The sequence below is a fragment of the Oncorhynchus nerka genome, linkage group LG27 (assembly GCF_034236695.1).
Source record: "Oncorhynchus nerka isolate Pitt River linkage group LG27, Oner_Uvic_2.0, whole genome shotgun sequence".
Classification (NCBI taxonomy): Eukaryota; Metazoa; Chordata; class Actinopteri; order Salmoniformes; family Salmonidae; genus Oncorhynchus; species Oncorhynchus nerka.
In genome coordinates, this window is record NC_088422.1 from 92841863 (window position 1) to 92862079 (window position 20217).

The 20217-nt window shown below is 44.9% G+C and overlaps 1 protein-coding gene across 1 annotated transcript in view; it reads right to left on the reverse strand.

Moving 5' to 3' along the window:
* Window positions 1-20217, reverse strand: part of LOC115124005 (A disintegrin and metalloproteinase with thrombospondin motifs 7) — a 185129-nt gene that overhangs the window by 107762 nt on the left and 57150 nt on the right. Inside the window, 1 exon segment of the mRNA XM_065011186.1 lies at window positions 10004-10222. Coding sequence (XP_064867258.1) covers window positions 10004-10222 — 219 coding nt within the window.

The following is a 20217-nucleotide window of genomic DNA, read 5'->3' on the forward strand; positions in this document are numbered from 1 at the left end:
CGCTCACAATAATTTATATAATTTAAATTCCCATGTACCGAATACAATAAATAAAAATTAAATGTGTTTCCATCACATTTTAAACTCTGTGTGTTGCGTTATACAGCGAGGTGCCCACTCTGGTTTTGGTACATGTGCTCTAGCCAACAGCTCACACATACAGAGGGTATAACCTGCATGATGACATTATTAGAGACAAAAGAGCAAGATTGACAAATAAAAATAAGCAGCAGCCAAGTGTCAATCCTCATGTCACCAGAATAAGACCCTCTATATTTATTAGAAAGGAGCATCAAGCTCGTCACCGTGCACTTTCACCACCCTGTGAAGTTCATCATAACTTATTTCATCTGTAGCCTAATAAACTGCATGTTTTCCTGAGTCGTAGTGGGAGGACCACACAACATATCACGTGACTCCAAGTTTACTTCCATATGATGGTTATGTAAATAGCCTCCATTTCTAGCATAATTCATTTTACAGACACAAAAAGATCCCACCTTGTCAAAGGTATTTTGCTTTGTCAGAATTTGGAAAGTTTACCCGCAAATTAGTGGTTTCCATCAGACGACATGTACTTTACTCACATTAAAAAGGTAAGATGGACACCTGGTTAGTGTTTCACAAGGGAATGGAGTTATTGCTATGCAAATTTCTTACAGTCTTCAGGCCCAACCATGTGTGTGTGTGTGTGCGCATATATTAATGAGCATTTGATATATTAATGCTGCTATCAAAAGGGATTTATAGTTTCTGTATTTGACGGTCATCATGTACTTGACTACATCATACAGCTTGTCCACGTTACATTTAATAATGACACCGTGGTTCTTTATTTGGGCACTCCTTATTAAATCTCCATACAACTACAATTCATCCCTTCATTTGATCTAATATCTTCATCCCTCCATCAGCCAGTTAGTGAATGTTAAACATGTATCCTCGTTGTATACGAAACGCTTACTTACTAACAAGCTAGTAAATTACATCCTAACTCTGAATAACTAAATCCTGCTAAATCATGCATAAATGTAAATTCAGACCTGAAGTTATGATTCAGCCTTAACCCACAACCACTTGGTTCTAATCTTGGAATGTCGTCATATCAACCAGATTTGCCCGTTGGGAAAAGTGTCAAATTCTCACTCATTTATTTGATTGGGAATGTTTTGTTCCAGAGTTGTTTACAAAACACAGACTAAGAAAGAAATAGTCCTCCTCCCAACCACTATCGAAAGGGGAGGAGGAAACCAATGATTCCCTAATTCCATTCAGGTTTCCTGCTTCAGTCCTGGCAATAGCACCAAAAGGGGTTGAAGGAGATGATCTATCCCACGCTTGCTTTCCTGCCCTGATGGGCTTCCTGTAAAGCCAAGCACACGGAGTGAGTGAGCAGCTAATGTTATTCATACAAAGGGCTGTAGGAACTCCAACCCTGGATGAGAATATTGGTGTGTGGTCTCTCTCTCTTCCTCCCTCTCTCTCTCTCTCCCCACTCCCTCCCCCTCTCTCTCTCCCCACTCCCTCCCTCTCTCTCCCCACTCCCTCTCTCCCCACTCCCTCCCTCCTCTCCCTCTCTCTCTCTCTCTCTCTCTCCCCCCACTCCCTCTCTCTCTCTCTCCCCACTCCCCTCTCTCTCTCTCCCCACTCCCTCTCTCCCTCTCCCCACTCCCTCTCTCCCCACTCCCTCCCTCTCTCTCTCTCCCCACTCCCTCTCTCTCTCTCTCTCCCCACTCCCTCTCTCTCTCTCCCCACTCCCTCTCTCTCTCTCCCCACTCCCTCCCTCTCTCTCCCCACTCCCTCCTCTCTCTCCCCACTCCCTCCCTCTCTCTCTCTCTCTCTCCCCACTCCCTCCCTCTCTCTCTCTCTCCCCACTCCCTCCCCCTCTCTCTCCCCACTCCCTCCCTCCCTCTCTCTCCCCACTCCCCTCTCTCTCTCCCCACTCCCTCCCTCTCTCTCCCCACTCCCCTCCCTCTCTCTCCCCACTCCCTCCCTCTCTCTCCCCACTCCCTCCCCTCTCTCTCCCCACTCCCTCCCTCTCTCTCTCTCTCCCCACTCCCCCTCCCCTCTCTCCCCACTCCTCTCTCTCCCCACTCCCTCCCTCCCTCTCTCTCTCTCCCCACTCCCTCCCTCTCTCTCCCCACTCCCTCCCTCTCCCCACTCCCTCCCTCTCTCTCTCTCCCCCTCCCTCTCTCTCTCTCCCCCTCCCTCCCTCCCTCTCTCTCTCTCTCCCCACTCCCTCCCTCTCTCTCTCTCTCCCCACTCCCTCCCTCTCTCTCTCTCTCCCCACTCCCTCTCTCTCTCTCCCCACTCCCTCCCTCTCCCCACTCCCCCTCCCTCCTCTCTCTCTCCCCACTCTCCTCCCTCTCTCTCTCTCCCCACTCCCTCCCCTCTCTCTCCCCACTCCCTCCCCTCTCTCCCCACTCCCTCCCTCTCTCTCCCCACTCCCTCCCTCTCTCTCCCCACTCCCTCCCTCTCTACTCCCTCTCTCTCCCCACTCCCTCCCTCTCTCTCCCCACTCCCCTCTCTCTCTCCCCCTCCCTCTCTCTCTCTCCCCACTCCCTCCCTCTCTCTCTCCCCACTCCCTCCCTCTCTCTCCCCACTCCCTCCCTCTCTCTCTCCCCACCTCTCTCTCTCTCCCCACTCTCTCTCTCCCCACTCCCTCCCTCCCTCTCTCTCCCCACTCCCTCCCTCTCTCTCTCTCTCCCCACTCCCCTCTCTCTCTCTCCCCACTCCCTCCCTCTCTCTCTCCCCACTCCCTCCCTCTCTCTCTCTCCCCACTCCCTCCCTCTCTCTCCCCACTCCCTCCCTCTCTCTCCCCACCCCTCCCTCTCTCTCTCTCTCCCCACTCCCTCCCTCTCTCTCTCTCCCCACTCCCTCCCCTCTCCTCCCCACTCCCTCCCTCTCTCTCCCCCCTCCCTCCCTCTCTCTCCCCTCCCCACTCCCTCCCTGTCTCTCTACTCCCTCTCTCTCCCCACTCCCCCTCCCTCTCTCTCCCCACTCCCTCCCTCTCTCTCTCTCCCCACTCCCTCTCTCTCTCTCCCCACTCTCTCCTCCCTCTCTCCTCCTCCCCACTCCCTCCCTCTCTCTCCCCACTCCCTCCCCTCTCTCCCCCTCCCCACTCCCTCCCTCTCTACTCCCTCTCTCTATTGAAATGCCAATTTTTCTCAACCTTACAGGGCAGTTTAGAAAGCAGAGGTTTTGGTGTAAACTACGTGGTTTCCACAACACAACACCCTGCCAGAGGATTTCTATGTAAAGTCTGCAGGAACACAGTCCTGAGCCACCATCCATCCTGTTCCAGCTGACTTCACTGCATAACTCCTCAATGAGCTCAAATGATGAGCTCAGTGCCCAGCAAGGGGCTTGTTAATCAGCTATCCTCCCCGCTGTCTCGCGCCAGTTGTTCTAACCACTTAAACCTTGACGGTTTCCAAGCGCCAGATATACCAAACATCCATTTTGACAGGGGGAACGGGTGTAATTCCAGCTCAAATCGCCATAATTCCAGAAGTGATAAATGGATACACATTCGGCGGCTCTATTTCCGCCTCCCGAGGCGGCTGCGAGTTTATCTTTCTGGCCCTCGCAGCAGCTCGCTGGTAATTCGAGCAAATCACCCCATTTTCCTTTAACCCAACACATATAGGCCCCCTCAGATTCTGTCAAAAACTGTTACAGTTAAGGGGGACGCTATTCAATCAAGCGGCAAGCGAGGAATTCCCGAGGGGTGTATGAGGTAAATACGGGGAACCTATAGGCTGCTTGTTTATGTATGTACTGTTTATTAAAATATGAGACCAGTGTATTATCGCTCACGGCATCTTTTTCACATTACAGTGAAGCCTACGGCAATCAACTGTCAAGCAGGCAAGCATTTTCTATCAAAAGGGTACTATTGGAATCATGATTGTTCATTAACGTACAGATGAACTCATTGAACCTGTTCCTCTCATTAACGTTTTGAGAAGTCCACCGGGGATGAGCGTATGCTGTTTACACAGATTCTGTGTATGTTTTTCTGTGGGTCTTCCCCTTCATCATGAAATGGAAACGGAATCAAAACGGGAAAATTGCCTTCAGTAGCGCGACTCGAACCAAGACAACATATGCTTGTGTGTCTAAAACTCTCTGCGCCTTTTTTTGTAAACACTTTTAGAAAAACAAAGACTTGTGAATCCAATAGGTTTGAGTGTCCTAAACCATAAGGCTTGCCACTTTGAACCTTATATGCATGTATTGGCTTGTAGCTCGTTTGCCAACACATCTGGGCTTTAAAGATGAAATGCTTTTGATCCAATTTGTTGCCCTTTAAATTCGGTCACTCCAATCACATGGACAATTGCCAGAGCATTGCTGCACAGTGTGTACTGACGCAGGAAGCTGTGTGTATTGATGCGATTGGTGGCCACTTAGAGAGCATGTCTCATATATGGTTTAAGCAGACAGCAGTCTGTTGAGAGGTTATAGGGGTGATGTTTTAATGGAGCAGACAGCAGTCTGTTGAGAAGTTATGGGGGTGATGTTGTATGGAGCAGACAGCAGTCTGTTGAGAAGTTATGGGGGTGATGTTTTAATGGAGCAGACAGCAGTCTGTTGAGAGGTTATAGGGATGATGTTTTAATGGAGCAGACAGCAGTCTGTTGAGAGGTTATGGAGGTGATGTTTTAATGGAGCAGACAGCAGTCTGTTGAGAGGTTATGGGGGTGATGTTTTAATGGAGCAGACAGCAGTCTGTTGAGAGGTTATAGGTGTGATGTTTTAATGGAGCAGACAGCAGTCTGTTGAGAGGTTATAGGGGTGATGTTTTAATGGAGCAGACAGCAGTCTGTTGAGAGGTTATAGGTGTGATGTTTTAATGGAGCAGACAGCAGTCTGTTGAGAGGTTATGGAGGTGATGTTTTAATGGAGCAGACAGCAGTCTGTTGAGAGGTTATAGGGATGATGTTTTAATGGAGCAGACAGCAGTCTGTTGTTAGGTTATGGGGGTGATGTTTTAATGGAGCAGACAGCAGTCTGTTGAGAGGTTATAGGTGTGATGTTTTAATGGAGCAGACAGCAGTCTGTTGAGAGGTTATAGGGGTGATGTGAGTATAGGGAGGAGAAGAACATAACTGAGTGACAGAGAATGAGGACTGGATAAGTAATGAGGATGAGTAAAGAGGATAAGGAGTAAAGAGGATGAGGAGTAAAGAAGATGAAGAGTGGATGAGTAATGAGGATGAGGAGTAATGAGGATGAGGAGTAGAGGAGTAAAGATGAGAGGAGTAATGAGGATGAAGAGTAAAGAGGATGAGGAGTAGAGGAGTAAAGATGAGAGGAGTAATGAGGATGAAGAGTAAAGAGGATGAGGAGTAGAGGATGAAGAGTAGAGAGGATGAGGAGTAAAGGAGTAAAGATGAGAGGAGTAAAGAGGATGAAGAGTAGAGAGGATGAGGAGTAAAGAGGATGAAGAGTAAAGAGGAGAGGAGTAAAGAGGAGAGGAGTAAAGAGGATGAAGAGTAAAGAGGATGAAGAGTAATGAGAATGAGGAGTAGAGGAGTAAAGAGGATGAAGAGTAAAGAAGATAAGGAGTAGAGGAGTAAAGAGGAGAGGAGTAAAGAGGAGAGGAGTAGAGAGGATGAGGAGTAAAGAGGATGAAGAGTAGAGAGGATGAAGAGTAAAGAGGAGAGGAGTAAAGAGGAGAGGAGTAAAGAGGAGAGGAGTAAAGAGGATGAAGAGTAAAGAGGATGAAGAGTAATGAGGATGAAGAGTAATGAGAATGAGGAGTAGAGGAGTAAAGAGGATGAAGAGTAAAGAGGACAAGGAGTAATGAGAATGAGGAGTAATGATGATGAGAAGTGGAGGAGTAAAGAGGATGAGGAGTAATGAGAATGAGGAGTAATGAGAATGAGGAGTAATGATGATGAGAAGTGGAGGAGTAAAGAGGATGAGGAGTAATGAGGATGAGAAGTGGAGGAGTAAAGAGGATGAGGATGAGGAGTAATGTGGATGAGGAGTAATATGGACGATGAGTGGAGAAGTAAAGAGGAAGAGTGTAGGAGAAATAAGGATGAGGAGTAATGAGGATGAGGAGTAATGAGAATGAGGAGTGGAGGAGTAAAGAGGATGAGGAGTAATGAGAATGAGGAGTAATGAGAATGAGGAGTAATGATGATGAGAAATGGAGGAGTAAAGAGGATGAGGAGTAATGAGGATAAGGAGTAATGAGAATGAGGAGTAATGAGAATGAGGAGTAATGATGATGAGATATGGAGGAGTAAAGAGGATGAGGAGTAATGAGGATGAGGAGTAATGAGAATGAGGAGTAATGATGATGAGAAGTGGAGGAGTAAAGAGGATGAGGAGTAATGAGGATGAGAAGTGGAGGAGTAAAGAGGATGAGGATGAGGAGTAATGAGGATGAGGAGTAATGTGGATGAGGAGTAATATGGACGATGAGTGGAGAAGTAAAGAGGAAGAGTGTAGGAGAAATAAGGATAAGGAGTAATGAGGATGAGGAGTAATGAGAATGAGGAGTGGAGGAGTAAAGAGGATGAGGAGTAAAGAGGACGAGGAGTGTAGGAATAATGATGACGAAGAGTAATGAGGATGAGGAGTAATGATGATTAATGAGGATGAGGGGAGGAGTAATGAGGATGAGGAATAATGGGGATGAATGAGGATGAGGGGATGAGTAATGAGGATGAATGAGGATGAGGGGAGGAGTAAGGAGGATGAGGTGTAAAGAGGATGAGGAGTAATGAGGATGAGTGGAGGAGTAATGAGGATGAGGCGTAAAGAGCATGGAGGAGTAATGAGGATGAGGCGTAAAGAGGATGGGGAGAAATTATGAGTGGAGGAGTAATGAGGATGAGGAGTAATGAGAATGAGGAGTGGAGGAGTAATGATGATGAGGAGTAATGAGGAGTGGGGGAGTAAAGAGCAAAATGGAGGGTGATGTGAGAATAAAGACAGAGAGCAGTAAGGAAGCGATTGAGGGAGAAGAAGGTGGAAGGGCTAAGAGGAGTGATGCAGGGTTACAGTAACTAGTGGGGGAATGAAGAGCAATGTTAGTGAAGAGGAGGACAAGAGGAGAAGTGAGAAGGTAAGAGTTGTGATGAGGGTTGTAGGACAGAGAGGACAAGAGGAGAAGTGAGAAGGGAAGAGCTGTGATGAGGGTTGTAGAACAGAGGACAAGAGAAGTGAGAAGGGGAGAGCTGTGATGAGGGTTGTAGGACAGAGAGGACAAGAAGAGAAGTGAGAAGGGGAGAGTTGTGATGATGGTTGTAGGACAGAGGACAAGAGAAGTGAGAAGGGAAGAGCTGTGATGAGGGTTGTAGAACAGAGGACGAGAAGTGAGAAGGGGAGAGCTGTGATGAGGGTTGTAGGACAGAGAGGACAAGAAGAGACGTGAGAAGGGGAGAGTTGTGATGAGGGTTGTAGGACAGAGAGGAGAAGTGAGAAGGGGAGAGCTGTGACAAGGGTTGTAGGACAGAGAGGACAAGAGGAGAAGTGAGAAGGAGAGAGTTGTGATGAGGGTTGTGGGACAGAGGACAAGAGGAGAAGTGAGAAGGGGAGAGTTGTGATGAGGGTTGTGGGACAGAGGACAAGAGGAGAAGTGAGAAGGGGAGAGCTGTGATGAGGGTTGTGGGACAGAGAGGACAAGAGGAGAAGTGAGAAGGGAGAGTTGTGATGAGGGTTGTAGGACAGAGACAAGGAGAAGTGAGAAGGGGAGAGCTGTGACAAGGGTTGTAGGACAGAGAGGACAAGAGGAGAAGTGAGAAGGAGAGAGTTGTGATGAGGGTTGTAGGACAGAGAGGAGAAGTGAGAAGGGGAGAGCTGTGACAAGGGTTGTAGGACAGAGAGGACAAGAGGAGAAGTGAGAAGGAGAGAGTTGTGATGAGGGTTGTGGGACAGAGGACAAGAGGAGAAGTGAGAAGGGGAGAGTTGTGATGAGGGTTGTGGGACAGAGGACAAGAGGAGAAGTGAGAAGGGGAGAGCTGTGATGAGGGTTGTGGGACAGAGAGGACAAGAGGAGAAGTGAGAAGGGGAGAGTTGTGATGAGGGTTGTGGGACAGAGGACAAGAGGAGAAGTGAGAAGGGGAGAGCTGTGATGAGGGTTGTGGGACAGAGGACAAGAGGAGAAGTGAGAAGGGGAGAGTTGTGATGAGGGTTGTGGGACAGAGGACAAGAGGAGAAGTGAGAAGGGGAGAGTTGTGATGAGGGTTGTGGGACAGAGGACAAGAGAGAAGGGGAGAGCTGTGATGAGGGTTGTGGGACAGAGAGGACAAGAGGAGAAGTGAGAAGGGGAGAGTTGTGATGAGGGTTGTAGGACAGAGAGGACAAGAGGAGAAGTGAGAAGGGGAGAGCTGTGATGAGGGTTGTAGGACAGAGAGGACAAGAGGAGAAGTGAGAAGGGGAGAGTTGTGATGAGGGTTGTGGGACAGAGAGGACAAGAGGAGAAGTGAGAAGGGGAGAGCTGTGATGAGGGTTGTAGGACAGAGAGGACAAGAGGAGAAGTGAGAAGGATTGTGGGACAGAGAGGACAAGAGGAGAAGTGAGAAGGGGAGAGCTGTGATGAGGGTTGTGGGACAGAGAGGACAAGAGGAGAAGTGAGAAGGGGAGAGTTGTGATGAGGGTTGTAGGACAGAGAGGAGAAGTGAGAAGGGGAGAGCTGTGACAAGGGTTGTAGGACAGAGAGGACAAGAGGAGAAGTGAGAAGGCGAGAGTTGTGATGAGGGTTGTGGGACAGAGGAGAAGAGGAGAAGTGAGAAGGGGAGAGTTGTGATGAGGGTTGTGGGACAGAGGAGAAGAGGAGAAGTGAGAAGGGGAGAGTTGTGATGAGGGTTGTGGGACAGAGGACAAGAGGAGAAGTGAGAAGGGGAGAGTTGTGATGAGGGTTGTGGGACAGAGGACAAGAGAGAAGGGGAGAGCTGTGATGAGGGTTGTGGGACAGAGAGGACAAGAGGAGAAGTGAGAAGGGGAGAGCTGTGATGAGGGTTGTGGGACAGAGAGGACAAGAGGAGAAGAGAGTAGGGGAGAGCTGTGATGAGGGTTGTGGGACAGAGAGGACAAGAGGAGAAGAGAGAAGGGGAGAGCTGTGATGAGGGTTGTAGGACAGAGAGGACAAGAGGAGAAGTGAGAAGGGGAGAGTTGTGATGAGGGTTGTAGGACAGAGAGGACAAGAGGAGAAGTGAGAAGGGGAGAGTTGTGATGAGGGTTGTGGGACAGAGGACAAGAGGAGAAGTGAGAAGGGGAGAGTTGTGATGAGGGTTGTAGGACAGAGAGGACAAGAGGAGAAGTGAGAAGGGGAGAGTTGTGATGAGGGTTGTGGGACAGAGGACAAGAGGAGAAGTGAGAAGGGGAGAGTTGTGATGAGGGTTGTGGGACAGAGGACAAGAGGAGAAGTGAGAAGGGGAGAGCTGTGATGAGGATTGTGGGACAGAGAGGACAAGAGAAGAAGTGAGAAGGGGAGAGTTGTGATGAGGGTTGTAGGACAGAGAGGACAAGAGGAGAAGTGAGAAGGATTGTGGGACAGAGAGGACAAGAGGAGAAGTGAGAAGGGGAGAGTTGTGATGAGGGTTGTGGGACAGAGGACAAGAGGAGAAGTGAGAAGGGGAGAGCTGTGATGAGGGTTGTGGGACAGAGGACAAGAGGAGAAGTGAGAAGGGGAGAGTTGTGATGAGGGTTGTGGGACAGAGAGGACAAGAGGAGAAGTGAGAAGGGGAGAGCTGTGATGAGGGTTGTAGGACAGAGAGGACAAGAGGAGAAGTGAGAAGGGGAGAGTTGTGATGAGGGTTGTGGGACAGAGGACAAGAGGAGAAGTGAGAAAGGGAGAGTTGTGATGAGGGTTGTAGGACAGAGAGGACAAGAGGAGAAGTGAGAAGGGGAGAGTTGTGATGAGGGTTGTAGGACAGAGAGGACAAGAGGAGAAGTGAGAAGGGTTGTGGGACAGAGAGGACAAGAGGAGAAGTGAGAAGGGGAGAGCTGTGATGAGGGTTGTGGGACGGAGAGGACACACCATGGAGGGATATGCAGATAGCAGGAGTATGCTGAAGAAACAGACAAGTATTGGTTCAGATTCAGGGGTCTTACGTCCACGTCGTCACAGAGCAGGGATCCAGAGCCGTACTGTAGGCGGCACTGGTGGGCAGCACTGTACAGGACCCCGGGGGGAACAGAGTTCAGATCCAGCACGTCCCGCATGGGGGGGTCATCCAGGCACCAGCCCCAGCCTCGACTGAGGAGGAACAACCACAACAACAGGGTGGTCAGACAAACGCATTATAGTGAAACATGCACACATCGAGATCCTGAAAAGGTGTGTTATTAAATGGATAGTTTATGATTTGGCAATGAGCATGTTATCTACTTCCCCAGATCAGATGAACTCTTGGATACCATTTTTATGATTTGGCAATGAGCATGTTATCTACTTCCCCAGATCAGATGAACTCTTGGATACCATTTTTATGATTTGGCAATGAGCATGTTATCTACTTCCCCAGATCAGATGAACTCTTGGATACCATTTTTATGATTTGGCAATGAGCATGTTATCTACTTCCCCAGATCAGATGAACTCTTGGATACCATTTTTATGATTTGGCAATGAGCATGTTATCTACTTCCCCAGATCAGATGAACTCTTGGATACCATTTTTATGACTCGGCGTCCAGTATGAAAGAAGTTAGAGACAGTTTTGCGAGCCAATGCTTACTAGCTTAGTGAAAAAACTGATAGCCTGGCTAAGCTAGTGCTAACAGTAGTTAGCATTGGCTCGTGAAAGTACCTATTAACTTCCTTCATACTAGACAGACATAAAAATGGTATCCAAGACTTCATTGGACTCTGGTAAAATAGATAACATGCTTCATTATCAGTCCTCTTGTTTTGGGGCTCCCAAGTGGCGCAGCGGTCTGAGGTACTGCATCTCATTGCTAGAGGTGTCACTACAGACCCTGGTTCGATTCCAGGCTGTATCACAACCAGCCGTGATGGGCAGTCCCATATGGCGGCGCACAATTGGCCCAGTGTTCTCCGGGTTATGGTTTGGCCGGGGTTAGGGTTTGGCCGGGGTAGGCCATCATTGTAAATAAGAATATTTTCTTAACAAACTTGCCTAGTTAAATAAAGGATAAATAAAACTGACAAATCCCAAACTATCCCTTTAAGGCTGGAACAAAATGGAGGGGGCTTAAATATGATTGAGCCTCATTTTAATGGGCCATATATTTCATAGTTGACAGGGCTGTATGTGACTGAGTAGACAGTGACGGCGTTGACAAGGTCTCCATGTAAAAAAGCTGACAGGAGGCTAACAGAATTTAGAGAGCTGTCTGCATGACACAGAATCAAGCAGGCGTCACAGTCAAACCAATCGTTAGAAGTCAACTCCAGCTCAGTCAAAATGCCAAGCTGGAAGCACATGAGTACAGCAGGCATTCTATCACATGAACAAACAGATCAATGAGTCAATCCCCCTTTTATGGGGATCCAATCTATCTCCATAAGGGACATTTACAAATCCTAGTATTGGAACGGTTTTAATTCTAAGTGATTGATTTTATATTAGTATGCATCATTTCTGCCTGGGCACACTTTTAAGATGCTGGAGCGGTCCACATCTGCCAACAAAACGAGTAATGATTAGAAAAGTCTGACAACCAGGGACTGATTTAGACTTGGGACACCAGGTGGGTGCAATTCATTATCAGGTACAGTAGAACAGAGAACAAGCAGGCTCCGGACCTCATAAGGTAAGAGTTGAATACCTCTGGTGTTGGATATAGGCAACTCCAAAAGCCTGCAAAGGTTGTGAAATATGAACACTAGAATTTTCAAATGCTTTTGAAAATATATAGATTGCTATTATTTTCTATGGGTAACATGATGAAGATACTCTCAATGTAAGACACTGCGCCTGCTTCCTGACAACCAGATTAGGAAAGAGATCAAAAAAGCATGGACTTGCATTAAACATAAAATATCACCTTTTTTTTCATATGACAGCAGTTCCACACACATTGCCATGATGCAAGTTGTGTGGGAAAAATATTTGTATTTTATTCTGTTATATTTAATTATACTCCCAGCCTCTATAACATATATGTGTATTGACTGTGATCAGGGTACCCTAAGTGTGTCTTGTCTGGTTAATGGACAAAACTATTGATTTTGTGTGCATGCCACCAACCAGCAGCCTAACATAATGAAACTCAAAATATGCCATAACATTTATTTTTACAAATACATGTTATTTGTCTTTTAATGTTTCTTAGGACCTGCCTAAACAAATTAATCATGGATTTATTTTTGATGGTGTATATTTTCAATGGATTTATTTAAATAGACGCCCAACATATGTTTGTAATGGATGAAAGGGGGAGGCAATATAGCATAAATCATGTTTGAAAGCAGTACCAGTCGGCTTGTTGCTGTGTGTTTTATGCAAGATAAATATTCCTTTACAGGCACATTCAAGTTAGGAGAGGATTCCCAGAATCAAATATAGGCTACAAAAAAATCACTTAGTGCAGGCCGTGTAACAACCACTTAGTGCAGGCCGTGTAACAATCACTTAGTGCAGGCTGTGTTACAATCACTTAGTGCAGGCTGTGCAACAATCACTTAGTGCAGGCTGTGCAACAATCACTTAGTGCAGGCTGTGCAACAATCACTTAGTGCAGGCTGTGCAACAATCACTTAGTGCAGGCTGTGCAACAATCACTTAGTGCAGGCCGTGTAACAATCACTTAGTGCAGGCTGTGTAACAATCACTTAGTGCAGGCTGTGCAACAATCACTTAGTGCAGGCTGTGCAACAATCACTTAGTGCAGGCTGTGCAACAATCACTTAGTGCAGGCTGTGTAACAATCACTTAGTGCAGGCCGTGTAACAATCACTTAGTGCAGGCTGTATAACAATCACTTAGTGCAGGCTGTGCAACAATCACTTAGTGCAGGCTGTGCAACAATCACTTAGTGCAGGCTGTGCAACAATCACTTAGTGCAGGCTGTGCAACAATCACTTAGTGCAGGCTGTGTAACAATCACTTAGTGCAGGCTGTGTAACAATCACTTAGTGCAGGCTGTGCAACAATCACTTAGTGCAGGCTGTGCAACAATCACTTAGTGCAGGCTGTGTAACAATCACTTAGTGCAGGCTGTGTAACAATCACTTAGTGCAGGCCGTGCAACAATCACTTAGTGCAGGCTGTGTAACAATCACTTAGTGCAGGCTGTGTAACAATCACTTAGTGCAGGCTGTGTTACAATCACTTAGTGCAGGCCGTGTAACAATCTACCGTGTTGATTTCACTCTCACAGCACCTGTTTCCACAATGGTGCTGTAGCCTCTACCCTTATCCAGGGGCGCAACATGTCCCCCCCACATTCAGGAATTACATTTTTGTCCCACCCCCCAGTTTTATCATTGGAATGTGATACAAAGGGAGGCAGCGGTGTGCTTTAGGACCATGTGGACGCCTCCGAGCGGTCGGGTAGGCTGTTTGGGGTGTTTATCAGACTGGATGAAAATATACAAATAATAAAAAATATAAAAAAGAATAAAAAACATTTGTATTTTTTAAACACAAATAATAATTATAATAATATAGTTATGTCCCCCCCATTTCTAAAACCAAAGTTGCACCCCTGCCCTGATCATAACCGTTATTTCTATTTATCCGGAGAGGCCTATGTTAGCCGTTTAAGGGTGAGCTAGGCTATCCAGGGAAAGTCAACATGTCGTATTCTCACGTGGGAAGAGGGAACACAAGCTCTGCATTTGGACAAATTAGAATGTTTTCACACCACACAAATAACGGACTGTTCCCGGCTCCACACTCTCAATGCATGGTTGGTAGCCTTATGTCTGCCTCGCTGCTCACATAATGGAATTCACAACACAATGCTACACAACAAGCTCCTGTTTTTTTTAAGTGTATGATATTGATTAACATTTTTAAAAGTGTATTATCTTGATTTAAAATGTTTCAGACCAATGTAATTGTTCTGAACCACGAGCCAACCAATGTAATTGTTCTGAACCACGAGCCAACCAATGTAATTGTTCTGAACCACGAGCCAACCAATGTAATTGTTCTGAATCACGAGCCAACCAATGTAATTGTTCTGAACCACGAGCCAACCAATGTAATTGTTCTAAACAACGAGCCAACCAATGTAATTGTTCTGAACCACGAGCCAACCAATGTAATTGTTCTGAACCACGAGCCAACCAATGTAATTGTTCTGAACCACGAGCCAACCAATGTAATTGTTCTGAATCACGAGCCAACCAATGTAATTGTTCTGAACCACGAGCCAACCAATGTAATTGTTCTAAACAACGAGCCAACCAATGTAATTGTTCTGAACCACGAGCCAACCAATGTAATTGTTCTGAACCACGAGCCAACCAATGTAATTGTTCTGAATCACGAGCCAACCAATGTAATTGTTCTGAACCACGAGCCAACCAATGTAATTGTTCTAAACAACGAGCCAACCAATGTAATTGTTCTGAACCACGAGCCAACCAATGTAATTGTTCTGAACCACGAGCCAACCAATGTAATTGTTCTGAACCACGAGCCAACCAATGTAATTGTTCTGAACCACGAGCCAACCAATGTAATTGTTCTGAATCACGAGCCAACCAATGTAATTGTTCTGAATCACGAGCCAACCAATGTAATTGTTCTGAACCACGAGCCAACCAATGTAATTGTTCTGAACCACGAGCAAACCAATGTAATTGTTCTAAACAACGAGCCAACCAATGTAATTGTTCTGAACCACGAGCCAACCAATGTAATTGTTCTGAACCACGAGCCAACCAATGTAATTGTTCTGAACCACGAGCCAACCAATGTAATTGTTCTGAATCACGAGCCAACCAATGTAATTGTTCTGAATCACGAGCCAACCAATGTAATTGTTCTGAACCACGAGCCAACCAATGTAATTGTTCTGAACCACGAGCCAACCAATGTAATTGTTCTGAATCACGAGCCAACCAATGTAATTGTTCTGAACCACGAGCCAACCAATGTAATTGTTCTGAACCACGAGCCAACCAATGCGTTGAAAGAATGTTTTCATTTCACCCGCCAGGTTATTTTCTTGCGGCACACCTGAGACTCTAGGCGAGTTCGTTTTTGACCAATAAATTATTTGTCTCTCATTTCTGGAGGTGTAAATTATATTTTATATGGAGTTTGCATTATTCAATGTATTTTCATTCATTTTAGAGTAGAATGTCCTTTTAAAAAGTCACCAGAACAGAGCTTCTCAGTCCAACATAAAAATGACCCAAAATAGGGGGTGGGTGTGGTGACCTTTCACCCCACTGCTACATATGTTTCCAGAGGAAACACTGGACGGGAGGAAGACTCATTCAAATGTGGGCAGATAGTTTTAGGTACAGTGGTACATTTCCACATAATCCAACATGCAGCCAAGGGAGAGAGTAGATAAGGACAATAAGGGCACAACTCCACAGCAACGGTATGGCACAGCTGAGCTTTTACAGAACAACAAGCATTGCTGTTCTCACAAGCAGAAGTCCAGCTGCTTGTCCAATTGACCAAAATACGGACAATATAACAAGATGCGTGACCCTTGACCAGGCCAAATAAAATAAACTTCTAAAGCAACAGGACTTTCCTGTTTACTTAAAGTATATAAAAAAACACATGATCATAAGTGACTGTGACTGGCGTCTGTTCAACTGCTTTCAAATGACTGCCATCAAGCAACACAATAACAGATTAGAAGAGATCCTGAGGCGGCCAGAACACAACTCCATCGAGAGAGGGTAAAGGTTTTCAATAAAAATATTGAAGTGTTCAATCAAGACCAGTTCTTCTGCTTTCAGTCACACTGATTAGTCTGAAAGCTCTGTGAATAGAGAAAAGGATCATTTCTACCCTTGGCAGGCTACCATGTTATTGGGTTGAATTATGTTTTCTCTGCATCACAGCCCAGGCCACTGATTCTGACCCAGTAATTGGTGAGGTGTGATCATAGCAGCAAGTGGAACTGCTATCAAGACTCAAATCCTCCCAGCAGGCCTCTTTCTCTCAAGCCTGGTCCCAGATCTGTTTGTGCTGTATCGCCGACTTGTATGGTCATTGGCACGCTAAACAATGACCACAGGAGTTGGCAAGACGGTACAAAGATCTAAGACCAGGCTAGTTTCTCTCCTAACAATGTAAAAAGCTGTGTGGAACTCAGTGAGCAAAACTCAACTCTGATGTCCAATTTCATCCCTCAGACAGTATTCAAGTCACATTGGAGCCTACTGGAGCACTAGGGTAGTTCAAGTGCACGTGTTTTATTGCCTGCAGTACGGTGGGTTATTACATTTGAGCCGGACAGATAAGGCAAAGGATGTTTAAACCATTACTTTTACAACAGGTGTCTTTGCAATTAATTTATAAAACTATGGCTAAAGGCCATTACAATATCCTGCTTCAGAAAAACTCTGGTCCACTTACGTAGTATTTCACCTGAAATAACCTATTAATATATGCTTGTGATTTCAACTCTAACAAAGATGTTTTGCATTTCTGAAGCAACATTTATACAATGAGGCATTTGAAAGTACTTCACAGTGTAGACACCACATAAATCCAAACCAATACAATAACATGCTATTTTTTTACAAGTCAGTTAAGAACAAATTCTTATTTACAATGACGGCCAAGGAACAGTGGGTTAACTGGTCTAGGAACAGTGGGTTAACTGGTCTAGGTACAGTGGGTTAACTGGTCTAGGTACAGTGGGTTAACTGGTCTAGGTACAGTGGGTTAACTGGTCTAGGAACAGTGGGTTAACTGGTCTAGGAACAGTGGGTTAACTGGTCTAGGTACAGTGGGTTAACTGGTCTAGGTACAGTGGGTTAACTGGTCTAGGTACAGTGGGTTAACTGGTCTAGGTACAGTGGGTTAACTGGTCTAGGAACAGTGGGTTAACTGGTCTAGGAACAGTGGGTTAACTGGTCTAGGTACAGTGGGTTAACTGGTCTAGGAACAGTGGGTTAACTGGCCAAGGTACAGTGGGTTAACTGGCCAAGGTACAGTGGGTTAACTGGTCTAGGTACAGTGGGTTAACTGGTCTAGGAACAGTGGGTTAACTGGTCTAGGAACAGTGGGTTAACTGCCTGTTCAGGGGCAGAACCACAGATTGGTACCTTGTCAGCTTGGGGATTCTATCTAGCACCCTTCCGGTTACTGGCCCAACGCTCTAACCACTAAGCTACCTGCCGCCCCTGCTAATCTGATATAACAGATTATGACATCATTCATGTTAAATACGCTTATACAAGTAGTGATGAATAAGGCTGAACTGAAACTAAGCAATCCATTGGAATTTCTTCTACCTAGCAACAGCCAGATTCACATGCAAAATATGAAAATGACTTATTTCACTATCAGGCAATCAAGAATGGCAACTAGATAGGGTGAATTCCTTCAATAGGCTCAATGACACTAATTTCAACATATTCCATAGATTTGAGTTCAAATGTACTTCATTCAATGAACCCCATGCACCCAGTCGAGAAACAAAACGGCCACTTTGGAGCTGTGAGCTTGAAAGCTGAGATGATCTGGTAAAATATCATAAAAAAGGTCAAGCTGGCGAGATGGATTACGCCTACAAAGCTCAGGGCCTGTATTCCCAAGTGTCTCAAAATAGGACTGCTGATCTAGGATCAGGTCCACCTGGTCTTAGTCAGCATTATCTAAAAGGACAAACTGTTCGTAGATCAGAACTCCTACTCTGAATCACTTTTTGAATATAGGGCCTAGATCATCTGGAGGAGCTATAAGGTGGTGTTGGCCAGCTGCACCTCACAGCTGCAGGAAAAATCACAACATGCCTAGTAATGTAGTTGGGGAGAATTCCACAGAATGCTTTCAGAGCTGAACAAGTGACCCTATATTAGACTTTGGACCACAGTAGCGACTACTGAAGACTGACTTGCCATTTTAGCTTATTTAAATTTAAAAAATGTATCCTGCCAAACACTATCATGATAGAGGAACGCATGAAAATAAGTTGGAAACTTTGTGTTTATCTACTGATTCTTAATCAACTGCATACTTTTGTATGTGCCTTGTTTAAAAATATCAAGTCATCAAAACTAAAGACCATTTAACAACTAGCTAAATGAAATGTATGATAGAAGGCGCTAGCATTTCTGTGAAACGTTTATGCTGTGCATCCAATAATGGACAATAGTATAGGGATTTATGGACTAAAAATCCCCTAATACTTATTATTGTCCTTGATTCTAAAATGCAAACCTTGATTAAACTGGTTCATCAAAGGGCAAAGCTTTTCTTTGTAACTTTAGATGCAGTATTCCAAAAAGGAGGAGAATATTTGACTAAACATCTGTTAACAGCTGCTTAACCTACAGTACAGTACACCTCTTCAATGAGACTTCAATAGCCAGGAGTTTAATGATGCATACATATAATGATGACGCATTTGGGATGACATAATATTGACCACTATGCAACAGCAATTAAATTGTTCTCCATGAGTGACTATGGCTGCAGAGGTCCACTGAATAGAGGTTTAGAGGGAGAACTGACATCTGATGCCTTTGTGAAAGAAAAACACTTGTGCTGTCCAGGAGAAGTTTATGCCGTGGTGATTTATAAACTCTATTCTTTTCAGAAAATTCCACACAAAGAATGCTAATATTTTCAATAGTCAAGTCGCTAGCTAAAATAAATCCAAATCGATCAGCGTCAACAATACGAATGTCTGAACTTATGTAACACCAGTGAAAACGTCATTCACCTTTCAAACAGTAAAACAATTGACACACTGCATGGTGCGTGTTAATTTACAGCTTAAGTCTTAGAAGTCTTGCCCACTCACAATCAAGCAGAAGGCAATCATTGTCCTCGCTGCAATTTGCAGATTCCTTTTCATTGCAATTACACACATGAAAAGCTTTGGGGCTTTTTTGTAACCCCCGCCTCTCCTTCCAACCTCCAACCCCCCTTCAAACAATCTAGTCTAGACATTGTTGGAGAGCTACTCTCTCTGTCCTCAGCCCATCTGTAGGATAACCATCTGAACCCCATGGCTCAGCCTGCCCTTCCACATTCCACATTTAACTAACACCTACAGCTCAAAGTCAGACAAATAGGACTGAGTACTGCGCCCTGAGGAACCTCTCTGCCATTAGTGCACAATGGTGCCCTTGTGGTGGGAGCAGGAAGAGATGAGAGGAAGAGGAGGGAGGGAAATATGACAAATGGAGGAAGAGGAGGAGAAGATGGGATGTAAAAAGTGTTAGAGGGAGGCAATTGGATGGTTCCAGCTGAAAGAGAAATATATGATGAAATAGGAGAGAAATATATGAAGAAATAGGAGAGAAATATATGAAGAAATAGAAGAGAGATAAATATGAAGAAATAGGAGAGAGAAATATGAAGAAATAGGAGAGAAATATGAAGAAATAGGAGAGAGAAATATGAAGAAATAGGAGAGAGAAATATGAAGAAATAGGAGAGAGAAATATGAAGAAATAGGAGAGAGAGAAATATGAAGAAATAGGAGAGAGAGAAATATGAAGAAATAGGAGAGAGAGAAATATGAAGAAATAGAAGAGAGATAAATATGAAGAAATAGAAGAGAGATAAATATGAAGAAATAGGAGAGAGAAATATGAAGAAATAGGAGAGAGAAATATGAAGAAATAGAAAAGAGAGAAATATATGAAGAAATAGGAGAGAGAAATATATGAAGAAATAGGAGAGAGAAATATATGAAGAACTAGGAGAGAGAGAAATATATGAAGAAATAGGAGAGAGAGAAATATATGAAGAAATAGGAGGAGAGAGAAATATATGAAGAAATAAGAGAGAGAGAAAAATATGAAGAAATAGGACAGTGAAATATATGAAGAAATAGGAGGAGAAAGAGAAACATATGAACAAATAGGAGGATAGAGAAATATATGAAGAAATAGGAGGAGAGAGAGAAACGTGAAGAAATAGGAGAGAAACATATATGAAGAGATAGGAGAGAATGAGATTACAGTGGGGCAAAAAAGTATTTAGTCAGCCACCAATTGTGCAAGTTCTCTCACTTAAAAAGATTAGAGAGGCCTGTAATTTTCATCATAGGTACACTTCAACTATGACAGACAAAATTAGAAAAAAAAATCCAGAAAATCACCTTGTAGGATTTTTTATTAATTTA